We start from the raw sequence: 15,940 nt of genomic DNA on the forward strand, positions 1-15,940 counted from the left end.
TCTTTCATAAACAATGGGTTACCAGATATAGCATAAGTCAGGTTCAACAACCAAGGAACCTTCTACAGCTTAAAGATACTCAATGCTCCTTTTATTCCGCCAAAGCCATGCTTTTGGCAAGGTGATAACAAGCACCATCTTTATTGTGACACTGCCCATGGATCAAATAGATGCTCTGTCCCTTTCAACACTGAGGCGCACATCAACATTGCATAAGGAAGCACAAGAAATCACATCGTACCAATACTGGGAATCAAGGCTTTCAGCTGGAGAACTTGGATACCACACAATGACCAACCAACTATACCTGTTTCTCTGTGAGGATTACAACTCCCAGAAGTTGGTCCTCCAGGCCCTTCTGTGTCACTGTGAAGTCAATGATAGAAGTTCGGGCAGACACCTCAGGGGTGTAGGCAGGGTTGGCCAGCTTTGTAGTGACATACAGTCGGAAGCCATTCATGACGTCTACCTCCTTGTCCCCAACTTTGACCTGTACAGAGGACATGAACAGAGGACATCAGTATGGTGTCATGTCTAGTCTTTTCATTTAGCACATGCTAAGAAATATAAAATACTGACTTTCTTGTAAAAGCAAAAAGGCAAACAGACACATTGTTCATTTTTGGTACTTCACTGAAATCTTTTACATTAAACGTGTGAGGCTAAAACAAGCTCATGTTGGTGGTTTATCATATATTCATAGACAGGAATTGGAATAGACTTTGAATTTGAATTTGAATTGATTTTAATGAGACTGTTCAGAGACAGAAGATGCATGTTTCCATTATGTAAGGAGTATAAAGGTTTACCTTGAATGTGCTGCCTGACTTGATGAAGTTCTTCTCAAGGACATTATCAAGTGCAGGATCTAACTCTTCCCCAACATCTTCAATCAACAAGGGACGTCCTAAGGACAAGCTATCTTCAAGATGGGTCCTGAAGTACTTGTGATTCAAGGCAGTGATCTGAAAATTGTACAGATGAACCAAAATGTATACCATACAAACACTACAAAACTGTCACTACAAACACATTACAGGAGGTACTTAATCTGCTTCTGTGAAATTCTCCAAGCTTCACATCAGGTCATAGGTTTGAGATCTTTTGTTCTGTATGGTGTCATGAACAAGCGACCTACCTGAAGCTCATTGTTCCCCTCCTTGCTCTTGATCCAAGCCTTGCCTTGACCTTGGGGGTCAATAAGCAGAGGGAAGCGAGCTGCCTTGGTCACAATCAGGCCGTTCTGTGTGGATAACTCATCGTTAGGTAGACCTTGCAGGTTCCACTCACTGATAGTTGCATTGTCCACCAGCATGGAGATGATATTCAGGTCCTGTACACACAATACAATGCATGTGAAGCTGTGAAGTGTGAAGTGAAGCTTCAGAGGTCAGACAAGAATATTTTCTGACAGCACATGCAGCTAAATAGCAGTTTGTGAGTATAATTTTTGTCAACAAAATCATTACCAACATGTTTCTAACAATTGACTTCCACTGACAAATTCCATACTTTCAGGCTCGCCATGTACAAGCTACATAGTGTGCAAATTTGCCTATCTGGAACAATACTTATGGCCCTTTAGAAACTTACATCAGTGAATGGGATCTTGCCCTGTGTCATCTCTTTCTTCCAGTTGCGGAGCATCAAACTACGGAACTCCTGGTTGAAAGGTCCACTGTAGGACAGGAAGCCAGTAGCCAGCAGAACATCACCAACCAGTCTCTGGATCTGTGACTCGAAACTCTTGCTGGACTCTGTCCATCGGACCTTCTCTCCAGACAAACCATTGATGAGAGCCTCAGCATTAGTCATCTTGCGTCTGCATGCTTCAGCATCATCCATCAGAGCCTGCACACAGTATGTACTTTCTGCTTCAACTCATGTTAATCAAATAGGGCAAGTACAGCTACAGTCATTATTCACAATTCATCATGGCGTGAAACTGATAAGAATCCTACACTAAATTGTTTGTTATGTTTAAGCAATGACAGAAAAATGAACACGTAATGATTTGCACAAGCAGTATTCCAGTAATATCATTGTAGGCTGAGATGTAACCCAGGCTATATCAGACCAGCAGAGGTGAATGTCAGGTGAACAATTCATTCACAGTGATAGCAGTTTCCATTTACTGTTTGGCGCTGCCCATTCATGTTCATTTTCACATAATACCATGATAAAACAGCTCCATCTTCAAACTGGAACTTAACTTCATGATATGCATTGGCTGATTGGCAGTTAATCTGACAAAATCTCCAGTGTAGAGCTGATTAGATCTCCCCACAGAGTGGTGTTGTTCCAGAATTAGGTGTTTGATACCATAATGTCATATTAGTTTCATGTACCTGTTTTTCTGACATGGCAGCATCAAACTGGGCCTGTACAACGTCCAGTTCAGCCTGTTTAGCATCAAGTTGGGCCTGTGCTGAGGCCAAGTCAGCATTGGCCACACCTAGTTTAGCCTCCTGCACTGCCAGGTTTGCCTGTAAAACACACAGTATGGGAAAATGTCACTTTCCTAAGATAAAATTCAACATGGTCTGGAAGTTCACATGCTAGTTATCAGGCCCTGTCCCTATTGCTATCACAGACAAAAGTATGAATAACATTGGTGTACATGCATGCAGTAAGCAATGTAAGGCAGATAAGAGAGTTTGCCATGACATCTGCTTTACCCAAATCAATGTTAGATATAACTGCACATGTACAAAGTAGCGGGGATTTAGTAGCAAATGACACTTTATGTTTTGAACTAAAACAAAATACCGTAACCATGTGTATTAACAGATCAATTCAATATTCAGTACTTGAATATATACTCTAATAAGTCAGAAGCATGGGCAGATATGTTACTGATGTAAGTTGAGCTTTAAGGGCGATTACAGGGATGCAGACAGCATAAATGAGCACTCAGGATGTGCACAAGATGTGACCTTCATATTTAGTTCCAGGCAGTGAGCTGCAGGAAGATGGACTGACCTTGAGAGGAAGGACCTCCTTGTTGATGCCATAGAAGAAGGCCATAGCCTTGGTCCATGATGCAAGTCCGGCAACATCACCACACACTTTACGGGCGTTGTCAATGTTGTAGTCCTCCATGGTTAAATATGGCTGCATAAGTTCTACCATTTCCTCTGTGATGGTGTCCTGAAAATTCAAGGACAATGTGTCAGTGCTTTGCTTCACATTTATATTTGGAACCTGGTCAAATGGCAGTTTGAATGGCAGGTCAAAGTCTTAGTCAGGTAACATAAGACAATTACATTACAGTTCAATGATTGTCCCAAATTACAAAGAGATAATTTCGCAAACTTTGACTTCATTGCAGCACATTCATTCTCATACAGACTAGTCAGGAAGCGAGAAGAGCCTCACACCAATGTTAGGATTTAACCACTTTGAGAATCAAAATCAATACAAAAATGAGATTCAAGTCAACTACAAATTGATTCTGACAAGCCTTAGGCATGAACATATAGCAGCTCCTTACACAGCACAATGCTGACATGATCACCAGAAGGTTGACCTGGGTTTGAAATCATTAACTCATGGCAAGGGAGGCAACTTAGGTATACCATAAATATACAATGTTATTTATGGAGTCTTCAAATGAAACCTGTGTTACACTTGGGATTACACTTTCTCAGTAAGTACGAAATCTAAGACTTCTGTAGTTGAGTCACATGCAGGACGTGAACCCACACTCTCACTCTACATACCACAACCTCAAAGATGAATACCTTATCCCAGAACACAAAAAATGTTCTCTACCTTGTTGAAGTTGAGCAGTGACTGCAGGAATCCTGCCCCGGACATCAGTTTCAGAGCCTCGGACCAGGATGGTTTTGGGCATAGTCGTTCTGGGTCCTGAACATTTTGATCAACTTTGCGTCTGAATAGAATCAGCACACAGTCCATGATTCTCATGATGAGATGTGGAGGTTTGCCAAGCTTTCTCACTGGAAAAAAGAAACATGATATGCTTCAACAGTTTGTAACAGCTCCAATACTTTCTAACAAACAAAAGCAAACAAACAGACAAAAGAACAAAACAAAACAAAAAAACTGTGTGCACATTAATTGCGCCAAAAGATGCAAAGCTTCACATATATCACTTATTCTTATAATTAGTTGTCTTTAAATTTACTTACTGAAGAATTTATGCTAAGTATATTAGTTTGTGAGCTTTGGGGTGAGTGTTAAACAAGAGTTCAACATACCAGTTGAAATGTGAGCAGGTTTGATGGTCTGAAGAGCAGCCTCAGCCTCCTCAAGGGCAGGTCGGGCAGCCTCTAGCTTTTCCATGGCATATGCCTTGTCTCCCTGTAAACAGCAGCAATTTGAGTAAGATCATAATCCATTAGTATCTTTTACTTGTTTTGTTTGTTTTTTCAAATCTCTTTCACCCATATAAACCATCAGTTTTCCAGATAGCATATGAAAGTAATTTTAAGGTAACATTTCAAAACTCTAGCCTGAAACAGTTCACCCAGATCAAGAGGCGGTAGAGACCCCAATAATTTCTTACAATACCAATATCTTCCAAAAGAGGATTCTTCACAAAAATTTGGTCTGAAGATTCTATAAGTATATTGAACTAATACCTATGTTTGTAGAGACACCATCTTCAGAAACAAATGAAACATTACTCAACAGTACCATCTCATTACTCAACACTACCAGCTCATTTGAAAGACTACTATGACATACATGTATTTGCAGTTATCTGATTCTGACTAATCAGCTTTTAAATTCAGAGCTATATTTCTGTACTCAATTACTAAACCTGTATTTCTGAACATCATGATATACTCACAGAGATTTGGTCGACAATAGTCTGAGCTTTGTCCTTGACCAACTGGACTTGGGCCTTGACCTTCTCAGCAGCCTGAGCCTTCACTGTGACCTCTGCCAGCACCTGGTCAGCCTTCTTTGAGGCAACAGCCAGCTCCTTCTCCTTGACAGCCAGTTCCAGACTAAGCTCATTTACAGACTCTGATGCCTCAATCAGCTTCTTCAAACCTTCAACCAGAACCAGAGGTTAAACTATCATGCTCCAACTCTAGGTACAAAGTACCAGTGTTCTCAGTGAGGAGGTGGGTGCTCTACTGTCACAGCAGCAGACAGTACAATGGTGACATGAGCTGAATGTCAGTGTCAAGATTTTTCCACCAACATAGAAACAGATGTGAATATCTTACTAGTCTAGCTAGATATGATGCCTCACTTTCACAGGGCCACCTCAATAAGACACAGTATATAAACTCATAGTTTTATCCTATTAATGCTGACTGACAGGCAAAGCAACTTGTACCAAATTCGACCATGTTCTGAACTAAACACGATACCTTCCCCTCTTTTACAATATTAACTTATTTGTATTATTATTTTATCATTATTTTTTACTTATCACCACAGGAAAGCTCAGTGAAACTCATGATATGGCAGTTTGGGTGAAAATCCCAAATTGCTTTTAAGGCCATGGATAATCAGGACAAATACGGTAAGTGGATCCAGATGCCTTGAAGGGACACAACTCTGTACCACAAATCTAGCTGGTGAACAGGAGTTCACCACGATATATTACCTGTATTCATCCTGTTAGCAAGGATTCCAATTTCTTCTTTCTTCTCTGAGTAGATCTGTTTGTATCCAGACAGGAAAGACAAGTATGACTTTGGGGTCACATGTGTTTGACGACGGTAACGTTGGAAGTATTCAGTGCACAGCTCAGCAACTGTATCCTGTCATGAATAATGGTCACAGGTAAAAATTTATTTACTCAGCAAATCAAAACTGTCCGCATTTTTCATATTCTGAATAAAATGTACAAACACATTTTGTCAATAACAAGTCTTGACGCTTACACAGTGTTAAGAACAGGCATTTCCATATGCTTGGATGGGTTAAAGAGATGTGGTATTTCAACTTTAATACACATCAGTGAGTTTCTGTATAACTAATATATGTGTCTCATTCAATCTTAAGAACATTTTCAGGCAAATTCAAATACAATGCCTTTTGCAAGGACTTACTGGCAATTTCAAGGCCACTTTAAGGTATGCTAAGCTTGGTGTGGAGATGTATAACTTACCTGGAAGACACCCATGGTGTTGACTACAGACTGTTTGACTGTTGGCGTACAGACAATGTCATAGGACGCAAGGAAGTGGTTGGATACAGCAACCAAAGCATCCTTGGGCCAGCGCTGGAACCAGTCCATTGTACAGCCAGAGATCAAACCAGGGAACTTCAGAGAACGATTCCGAAACTTTTCTCCAACCTAAGAATAACAAAGAAATCAACACAAATGAACATTTCCCAGAAAGGATTTGGATGAAGAACACTACATGAGGTATGTTCTTGTTTAAGCCATATACTTTGTAAAGCATTCAAGTCCTTACCGGAGAGAAGCAGAGGCAGACGTGGAGATTCTGTCTCACACGGCTGAGATAATAGTCATACAGGTTCTCATTTGTGGGTGGACGACGGGGGGCGTCTCTCTTCATGGGGGCAATCAGTTCCTGCAGGATTTCATCCATCTCATCTCGAGCAAACAGTCCAGAAACCTGACAACACACATCCCAGTTGTGGACAAACAACAAACACTTCTTCACGCTCTTGTAAGAATTACATACTGTGTGTTGAGTAAGAGTGAGGTATAGTCAGAACTCTTTTCTAGCAGCAGCATCTTATGTACAGTTATGATGAACAACATTTGGGCCTCACGCAGTAGAGATATCTTACCCACTGGACTAAAACTATTAGGCTACCAGCATCCCTTAAGTGCAATAGCTAAGGACAATTGACAAAAATGGATTTCACAGAATGTTTCTCAGAGCAAATTAAAAATCCAAAACATATCTAAAACCTAAGTACTTCAGGCTTCAAACCTAAGTAATACATTTCTGGCCTGAAACAAAATCTGGCCCTGACAAACCAGCGGTTGAATGAGTAACAATCTATACCCAGGGTACACTACAATCTCTGTGCTTGAACAAGTCTACATAAGAATTTATGCAGTCTTATCACAGTAACATTGTCACCATGGACAGCTAGGACACAGTAGGGACAATGATTGTAATTTACCTCTCCTGAGGACAGGATGTTGTTCATGTACTCAAGGAAGCCTTCATCCTTGATCTCATTGTCGGTGAAGAGGAAGGTGATGCCCTGTCCCTGCTGTCCTGCGATGCGGTACAGGTTCTTCAGGTCCTCAAGCAGGTTGGCAACATTGTATGACCTGAACAGCATATGGTGGTTCACTTTGTGCACATAAGTCAAATGCCGCTTCCCACACAACCAGTCCAAGAGAATGACAAAATATGTACAAATATTTACAGATTACATAAATAACACAAGACTAGATTGTTCTGAACAGAGTTTACACATTTACACAGTTTACAGCAATCATATGAAATTCCTCACAAAAAGTACTGTGATTTTCAGCTTTACAGTCACAGTATATGTACCTAAGTGCCATTAATAACACATACAAACAACAATAAGAAACTTTCACTTAAGTACAAAAATGTAATAAAACAGAGAAATACATCATTTTGTCAAAAATCTTAAGGAAATATATCCAGGAAGATGTCCTCGTACTTTGATCAGTTAAGAACCCCTGCTGTGTGATATATTTTTCATAGCATGGCCGACAAGCACCTGTTGATTTTAGATCCTCAAAAGCAGACTCATTGTTTGAACTCATGTTACAAAGTTTCCTACACTCCAGCATATCAGTCCACACCTGATCAAGTGAAAGCTGATACACATTCACTATATATATAGTGACTTGCAACCTACCTTGTCAGTGTGACCTGGAAGATCTTGTAGCCAGCAATGAAGGAAGCCAGGCGTGTTAAACTCTGTTTGCCAGAGCCTCCAACACCCACCAACAGCGCATGGCCTCTCGGGGTGCGAATGATGCGTGAAATCTTCACCAAGTTAGTCATAGCATCCTGAAGAAAATCCACTTTCATTAACATCACAAAGAAACAAGTGATTTACCATCATGAACAAACACTGTTCACTTACCATCATGAACCAAAACTGTTCACATACTATAAGGAACAAGTACAGATGATTTACCATCAAGATCAAGCTGGGGTTAAATATATTAACTTTACAACACAAAGTCAATAGTATCACCAGTTCTATAATTATGACAACAGATGAATTTCATGTTAGGCAAAAGTCTTCACTATGGACTTACGTAGATTATTCTAGTGCATATTTCACATATGAAGTCCATGTCAGTGAGACATACCTTGAAGAAGACAAGATCCATCTTGGATCCTCTGATGAGTTCATTGTACTGTGCCTGGTAGGATGTGAGTCGTTCTGCAAGACCTTCAAAAGTATCAATGGGCTCATATATTTTAGGAGCATCCAAGTCAGCATCTTCTGCTTCATCCCCAGTGGGCTCTGGGGCTTCTCTCAGGAAATCCACAAAGTACGGCTCAAGCTGCATGTCCTGGCAGACAGCAGAGCCACACTGCTCTTCAGCAACCTGCAGATGGCATACACTGTGTCAGACAAGTGGTGAAGAAGAGATGGTGTCTTTGATATTCTTGGTTTTTCAGAGATTCTACCTCTTTGCAAATAACATAAGAACATCCTGGAACATTTTCATGATTGTATCCTGGACATTCTTCAGAATGATGACCTAAGTCATAAACCATCTACAGGATGGTCTAGCAAAAATTATACAAACCTGTAGAGGTTATGAATTCTTTGAAGAATGTCCTCCTTGGGGTACATATATAGCATTAAAATGTCCATTTAAAAATGCCTACGACAGTTGTAACAATATTGAATAAATATTTTACAAAACAAAAAACTCGTTTTTGTCTTGTGAGACCACCCCTACAGGGCCCCCACCCGGGCCCCTTAACAGCCAAGAGCAGGTAACTCTCGCTGCGTACCTCATACCTCACTTTTCATGCTGAGATTGTCAGACAGAATGTGGGGAGGCGGGTGGCCATACCCCAAGGAGGACATTCTTCAAAGAATTCATAACCTCTACAGGTTTGTATAATTCTTTTTCAGAAGAAGTCCTCCTTGGGGTACATATATAGCATAAGACAGACTCCCAACGAACGTGAGTCGGGAGCGGCATTCTGTCTGCTGATGTGTACCCTACACACACTCTCATACACTGCCGAAGCTGCGAGAGATAGAGAAATACACTTACCCAATCACCAAGCCGCTGATGTCAATCAGGCGGGGGCGGGGCAACATAGGGCCGAAAGAGCCAATCGATAATAACCCAGCAAAGGTGATTGACATATGACCACACCTCATGCCATTCACTGTAAATATTCCCCCAAACCAGCGAAGTAGTGCCGGGAATAACAGTGCAAGAGTAAATATGAGCGTATGTCGACGCTAATAGTGAAAAAACCGTCTATAGGTAGTTTCTCTTTGTGTTTTTTTTTTTTTTTTTTTATATATATATATATATAAAAACACCACCACCAGGGGATATCCGTCACCAATATAACAAGAAATGTTTCGTGAAAACCCCACCACCTCATGATAAACAAAGTCGAGATCTCCGACGCTCATTCAGCTAGGGGAATCACGACTCTGCCCACTGGTGAGAACTGTATGGCCAAACCGAGCACGTTCCCGTGAATGTTTGTCCAGTTGGTAGTGACGGATAAACGTGCTCGGTCGGCTCCAAATAGCCGCAGAGCAGATCTCCTCAATGGGCAGAGCCGCGGCATAAGCCTGTGACGTAGCCACTGCCCTAACAGAATGAGCCTTTAACCCATTAGGGATAGGTAACCCTTTATGAGTATATGCCATACAAATGGCAGAGACAAGCCACCTAGATATGGTTTGCTTGTTCGCCGGCAGACCAGCTCTTCCCCCGCCATAACAACAAAACAACTGGTTATCTTTTCGGATATCAGCAGTTCGTTTGATATAAGCCCTAAGGGTCTTACGGACATCTAAGACGTGAGCACGTCGAAGAGAGGTACCGGGCGAGGGAGGCTGCATGAGCTTAGGGAGCTCGATAGGCGCTGTAACATGAAAAGCGCCTGCGATCTTAGGACGGTAAGAATCCGGCAGTCTAATACTGACCCTGTCTTTGTGAAAGACGGTCAAAGCAGGATCCGCTGACATTGCATGAATGTCACCTACCCGCCTGCCAGACGTTACCGCCACAAGAAAGGCAGCCCTCCACGTTAACAGCTGGAGAGAAAGAGACGATAGCTCGTGAAAAAGAGGACCGGACAACCAGTCAAGAACGACTGACAAGTCCCACGGGGGACTAATCCGCCGGACAGTCGGACGGATCCTATCCACACCCGCTAAAAAACGCTGAACAAGAGGGTGCTGCCCCAAGAGAGCACCGTCAACAGGAATATGGAATGCCGAAATGGCCGTGGAATAGCCCCGAATAGTAGAGGCGGCTAGGCCTGACTCTAACCGGGACTGCAAAAATTCCAGTACTTCAACTAGAGTTGAAGAAAAGGGATCAAGAATCCCCCTGTTGACACACCAGCGCGCATAACAGGCCCATCTATCCTCATATTGAACGTTTGTCGAATCCCTCCGCGAAGCCAGAATTGTGTCTGCAACTGGTGCAGAAATTCCGCTCGCTTGGAGGCGATTCCTGACAGTGGCCAGGCCACCCACTGAATCCTGGGATTCGGGTGCGGCGCTCCGTTCTGGGATAGTAAGTCCGGTCGAAAGGGTAAAAGGACAGGAGGCAATGCCAGAAACCTCATCATTACCGGAAACCAGCTTTGAGACGACCAAAGAGGAGCAAGAAGCACTAACAGTCGAGCTGGTTGGGTGGCAAGCTGCGAGAGGACCCTGGGAATCAGCGGCAGAGGTGGGAACGCCCACAATACCCTGTCCGTCCAATCGAGCTGGAAAGCGTCCTGAGCGATGGCTCTCGGATCCGGTATCCGAGAACAAAACACCGGAATCTGGTTCGTCCCCCCAGAGGCAAACAGATCCACCTGGAACGATCCGAACAACCGGGAGATAATCCCGAATATCTCCCGATGCAACATCCACTCGTGAGGAGCTAGGACACGTCGAGAGAGCGCGTCTGCTCGAACATTGTCCACCCCGGGGAGATACACGGGACACACCCGAACATTGAACCGGTCGCACCACTGTAGAAAGTGCCACGCCTCCTCTAGGAGGGACGGAGAAACCGTACCGCCCTGTTTCAGGATATAGGTCATTGCCGTCTGGTTGTCCATCTCTAGACGTACCACACAGCCTCGAACCGTCTCCCGAAAGTGTTGGAACACTAGCCGGACAGCTCTCAATTCGAGCACATTGATGTGCAGGCGCGTTTCGTGCCGTAACCATAGGCCCGAAACTGAATGGGCGCCCAGCACGCCACCCCACCCTGTGAGGGAAGCGTCCGTCTGAATTGAAAGGGTTGGTGAGGGAGCGTCCAGGTGTAACCCCCTGGATAGATTCCCTACCACTGTCCACCACCGTAAATGAGGAAGGAGCCACTCCGGAGTGAGGAGAATCATCTCGTAACTCCTGCCGTGGGACCACATTCGCGCCAAGGCGTACTGAATAGGTCGCATCCTCAACCGCGCCCTCCAAACAACGTCCACCGTCGCTGCCATGTTGCCTAGCAACTGGAGCCAAACCCGAGCCGAAGCCGAGGGGGACTCGAGGAATTGCATAACAACTCTCTGAACTTTGGAGATCCGATCCGGCGAGAGGGAGACTACGCCTCTCGCTGTGTCGAACCGAGCGCCTAAGAAGATCAGATCCTGTGTAGGAACTAGGTCTGACTTCTTGAGATTGATAATCCAGCCCAACCTGGTGAGAATACACATCATGGCGAATGTTGCGTCTCGACTCAAGTGAGCGGCAAGTGCTCGTATAAGCCAATCGTCCAGGTACGGGTGACAACACCTGCCCTGTGACCTGGCCACTTGCGCTGGGATTAACATAAGCTTGGTGAATACCCTCGGAGCCGTAGCGATGCCGAAGGGAAGCACCCGAAACTGATAGCATACCCCGTCGAAGGAGAACCGCAGGTACTTCCTGAACTCGGGATGCATCGGAACATGCAGGTACGCATCCTTGAGGTCGATGGACGTAAGCCAGTCGCCTCTTTCTACAGATGAGATCACTGACCGTAGTGTCTCCATCTTGAATGACGGTACCTGCAGCATAGTGTTCAGCCGTTTGAGATTGAGAATCGGTCTGAACCCTCCGTCCTTTTTGGTGACCAGGAAATAAGTGGAGTAAAATCCCTCTTGTTCCTGGCCCCCTGGAACCACCTCGATGGCCGCCTTGTCCAGTAAAGACTGAACCTCGGCGCGGAGAACCTCGGCTTTCTCCGGAACTACCGGCACAGGAGTGCGCCGAATTCCGGAAAAGGGAGGCGGGTCTCTCTTCCATAGTGGTAAGTGACCGTCCCTGAGTGTGGATAGGACCCAGGGGTTGGAGGTTACCTTTTCCCAATCCGACAGGAAGTGGGAAAGGCGGCCACCCACAGGAAGGTTTGGCAGAAGGCAATGAATGCCCGACGTCGGCAGTGCTCCGACTGCTTGATTCGGGTTCACTTGCAAGGGCTCCGGAGGATGACTTACTGGGAAGCCGGGGCCGACTTCCCTTTCCTCGGAAAAGGATGCTGGGGCGCCGCAGCCTTGCCCTTGCCCCTACCCTTACCCTTACCCTTCCGCGCCTGCAAGGGCTGTGCCCACTTAGCAGAGTCCTTGGCCGGAGCCGAAGGATAAGCGGAGGAAAGCACCGGGGGACGCGCACGAGAAGTGTGAGGCTGTTCTAACAAGGGTTTAGACTCCTTGAATGTAGACACAGCCTCCGCGGCCTCCCGGACTACTGATGCCGCTCCCGGGAAGAGAGTAGATCCCATCCGGAATGGCAGTGAAAGTAGCGCTTGCTGAGTGGCCGGCGAATACCGTGCCACGGACAGCCACAGTCTACGGAGGCCCATAACTGCAGACATCATCTGACACGCCGAGGACCTGATCGAGTCCCGCGCCAGATGTGACTGCACCTCCGTAAGCTGTTGAGCGAGCGTAGGGGAAACACACTCCTCCTCAACACCGCCGCCGTCAACAAGCCGACGCTGCAATACCGAAGTATATGCGGCGTGTATTGTGACTTTCAGGCACTGAGCTGCATTTCGGTACTGCTCCTCAAACGACCTATAAGCCGATTTGAGGGCAGTAACGTTAGAGGTGAACGGAGGCAGGCGGCGTCCTTGCTTAGCCGAAGCTAAGGAGCTGCCAGAGGAACCCCCCAGGGCGACCGACGCATAGATACAGTCGTCGACCACTGGAGGGTTATACAAGTCAAGATCACCCATAAGGTAACGTCGGTCTAGCTCCGGCAAATCGAAGCGTGACCGCGCTCCCGTTAAAAGAGGGTTAATCACTTCTGACAATATAGAAGGGAGGATGCGCAACCGAGAATCCACCACCTTGGCTGGGGCAAAAGCCTCACCCGGCAGTCGGAATTCCTCGGGGTCAGGTGTCGCCGAAGCAACCACGACCTGCGGCAGGACAGAAGCAATACGCTCCCGTACCTGCCTCAGCGAGGCGCCGAGCGAATACGAAAACTCACTCGGCCCACCCCGGTCCTCCCCCTCCTCCATTATCTCCTCGGCGCGATCCCCCATGAGTGACACCTCAGATCTGTCATCTAAGGATAGCTCCGGGGGATCGGTCGAGGGAACATCCGAAAGAGAGAAAGGCCCGAGCAGAGCCGAGCGGCCCGACGCCATAGACCCGACGCCCGAGACTGAGTCTGGGTGGCGGATCGCCGGCAACGCTCCCAACATAGGCATGGTCCCATGACCAACACTGGCAACCTCGGAGTGGCTGGCAACCGACTCTAAAGTCGGTTCCTGCGCACCCCTAATGGAAGTCCCCACACCGGCGCCAGAGGCGTGGCTGGGGAGTCCCACGGAAGCCGAAGCCGGATACACACCCGACTCCGGACGAACGCCGATCTCCTGACGGAGACCGGACATCGCATCCGAAATCAGGGTATGCACCGACGCCATTTGCTGCTGCAACAAAGACGACAGTAAATCAAATGTTAACGGTTGCGAGGGTTCAGTGGGAGGTGCTGCGGAGGTAGAAGCCACCGCTGGAGGTGGAACCGAAGTACCCTTCGCTGGTTTTGCCGTATCCCCCCCCGAGACTGAAGCCGAAGACGCCTTCTTAATATCTTTTTTAGCTTTTTTTGAAGGCGGCTCCTGAGCCCAAATATCCCCCCCCGCCTGGATCAAAGATCTATAAAAGATCAAGTCTGCATGACGGGATTTTTGAGCCCTGGGGGAAAAGTCCTGACATACGGCGCATCCTTGCTCGTCGTGAGCTTCCTCCGCCAAGCAACGCAGGCACAGAATATGCTTATCCCTCGGGGGGAGTCTTGCGTTACAAGTAGCACACCCCTTGAACTGGAAAAAACCGAACCGTGCTATGATTAATAGCAAGGCCCGTTAATCCAACAAACACATGAGTATTTAACAGAAACAATAATACGCACTGGCGATATTTAACCGTTAAATAATAAGAAAGCTATTTATGAAAACATACAATAGCATATAAGGATTTTTTTACCATGGAAAAGAAAGGTAAAAAACCATACAAATATCCGGTTTGTATTTAAAACCACCTAAAAGAATAGGCAGAAGAAATAACCACCAGGTACGTGCCGCCCGCCATCTTGTCAGCCACATGGCTGAAGACCACGGTAGCCATGGAAAGTTACAACATTTCATGAATGAAAAAGAGTGAAATATGCATTCCTAATACCGCCCGTGCGTTAAAAAGGAACCATACATACGGTTTTCGTAGCTTTCTCACTCATTCTCTTCAATTCGTAGGTTCTCTAAGTATGAGAGCTTGCTGATGGACGACTGTCCTCAATGACGACAGCATGAAAAGTGAGGTATGAGGTACGCAGCGAGAGTTACCTGCTCTTGGCTGTTAAGGGGCCCGGGTGGGGGCCCTGTAGGGGTGGTCTCACAAGACAAAAACGAGTTTTTTGTTTTGTAAAATATTTATTCAATATTGTTACAACTGTCGTAGGCATTTTTAAATGGACATTTTAATGCTATATATGTACCCCAAGGAGGACTTCTTCTGAAAAAGAATCAGTTTCCTGGAGAATATTATCATCTTTACAGCCTATGTTCCATAATGGACAGAACACTGTCAGAGAAAGTGCTTTAATCATTGTACTTAGGTACTGAGTCAAAATGGAGCCTGTGATAACACATGCAGATACTTAACCAGGATAATCACATAACATGAACGGTTTTACAATTTTCACCACTGTCACAAAACTGACCTGTTTGATAGTCTTTTCAAACCAATCCTTGTCTGACATCTCAGTGAACCTGTCTGCGATGACACGTGTACACTCATGTTTCCATAGTGACATCAGGATACCATTGTTGGTAACTATCTCACTCGTAGTGTTCAGCATGCCCTGAAAATAACATGTTTAGAACTATATTTTTCCACAAAAGAATGTTTCTGTAAATCAAACTTATTCCTACAGTTGAGGCTTCAACATATGCAAAAGTACATTTTTATACGAACACAATGATGTTTTAGCTTTCTTACTACAGATATCTATGTAAAAAATGCTCTTGCTACATTTGTGTTCATCCATACCTGCCATATTCTGCTGAGATCTCTCAAGTTGAAGACATAATGAAACTTGGCAGGTGTTGGCAACATCTTGACCTTGACCTTCTGCCAGAGTTTCCTGGTTGCTGGCACCAGGGACTTGATCAGTTCAGACACCTCCTCCACAAACCCTCGCTCCTGATGACAAAGAGGTATTACGACTGATCAAGGTGCATCACTTTTTATTGCAAGCACAACTTCTTACCAAAATACACTGCCAGAGATTCCAAAGCAGTTTGTTGGCTAAGCATACAACATATTTTCATAAA

General features: G+C 45.2%; 1 protein-coding gene across 1 annotated transcript in view; it reads right to left on the reverse strand.

Annotated features, from left to right (window-relative positions):
* Window positions 1–15,940, reverse strand: part of LOC137287568 (dynein axonemal heavy chain 5-like) — a 65,658-nt gene that overhangs the window by 11,634 nt on the left and 38,084 nt on the right. The window contains exons 51-67 of the mRNA XM_067819932.1: window positions 15,657–15,809; window positions 15,328–15,468; window positions 8,273–8,515; window positions 7,810–7,964; window positions 7,093–7,246; window positions 6,408–6,572; window positions 6,098–6,286; window positions 5,591–5,747; window positions 4,820–5,025; window positions 4,224–4,326; window positions 3,775–3,962; window positions 2,983–3,150; window positions 2,349–2,486; window positions 1,594–1,851; window positions 1,139–1,333; window positions 810–965; window positions 308–490 (exon numbers count right to left, since the gene is read on the reverse strand). Of these exons, the coding sequence (XP_067676033.1) occupies window positions 308–490; window positions 810–965; window positions 1,139–1,333; window positions 1,594–1,851; window positions 2,349–2,486; window positions 2,983–3,150; window positions 3,775–3,962; window positions 4,224–4,326; window positions 4,820–5,025; window positions 5,591–5,747; window positions 6,098–6,286; window positions 6,408–6,572; window positions 7,093–7,246; window positions 7,810–7,964; window positions 8,273–8,515; window positions 15,328–15,468; window positions 15,657–15,809 (2,952 nt within the window). The remainder of the gene's footprint in view (window positions 1–307; window positions 491–809; window positions 966–1,138; window positions 1,334–1,593; window positions 1,852–2,348; window positions 2,487–2,982; window positions 3,151–3,774; window positions 3,963–4,223; window positions 4,327–4,819; window positions 5,026–5,590; window positions 5,748–6,097; window positions 6,287–6,407; window positions 6,573–7,092; window positions 7,247–7,809; window positions 7,965–8,272; window positions 8,516–15,327; window positions 15,469–15,656; window positions 15,810–15,940) is intronic.

This window comes from Haliotis asinina, chromosome 6 (genome assembly GCF_037392515.1).
Source record: "Haliotis asinina isolate JCU_RB_2024 chromosome 6, JCU_Hal_asi_v2, whole genome shotgun sequence".
Taxonomy (NCBI): Eukaryota; Metazoa; Mollusca; class Gastropoda; order Lepetellida; family Haliotidae; genus Haliotis; species Haliotis asinina.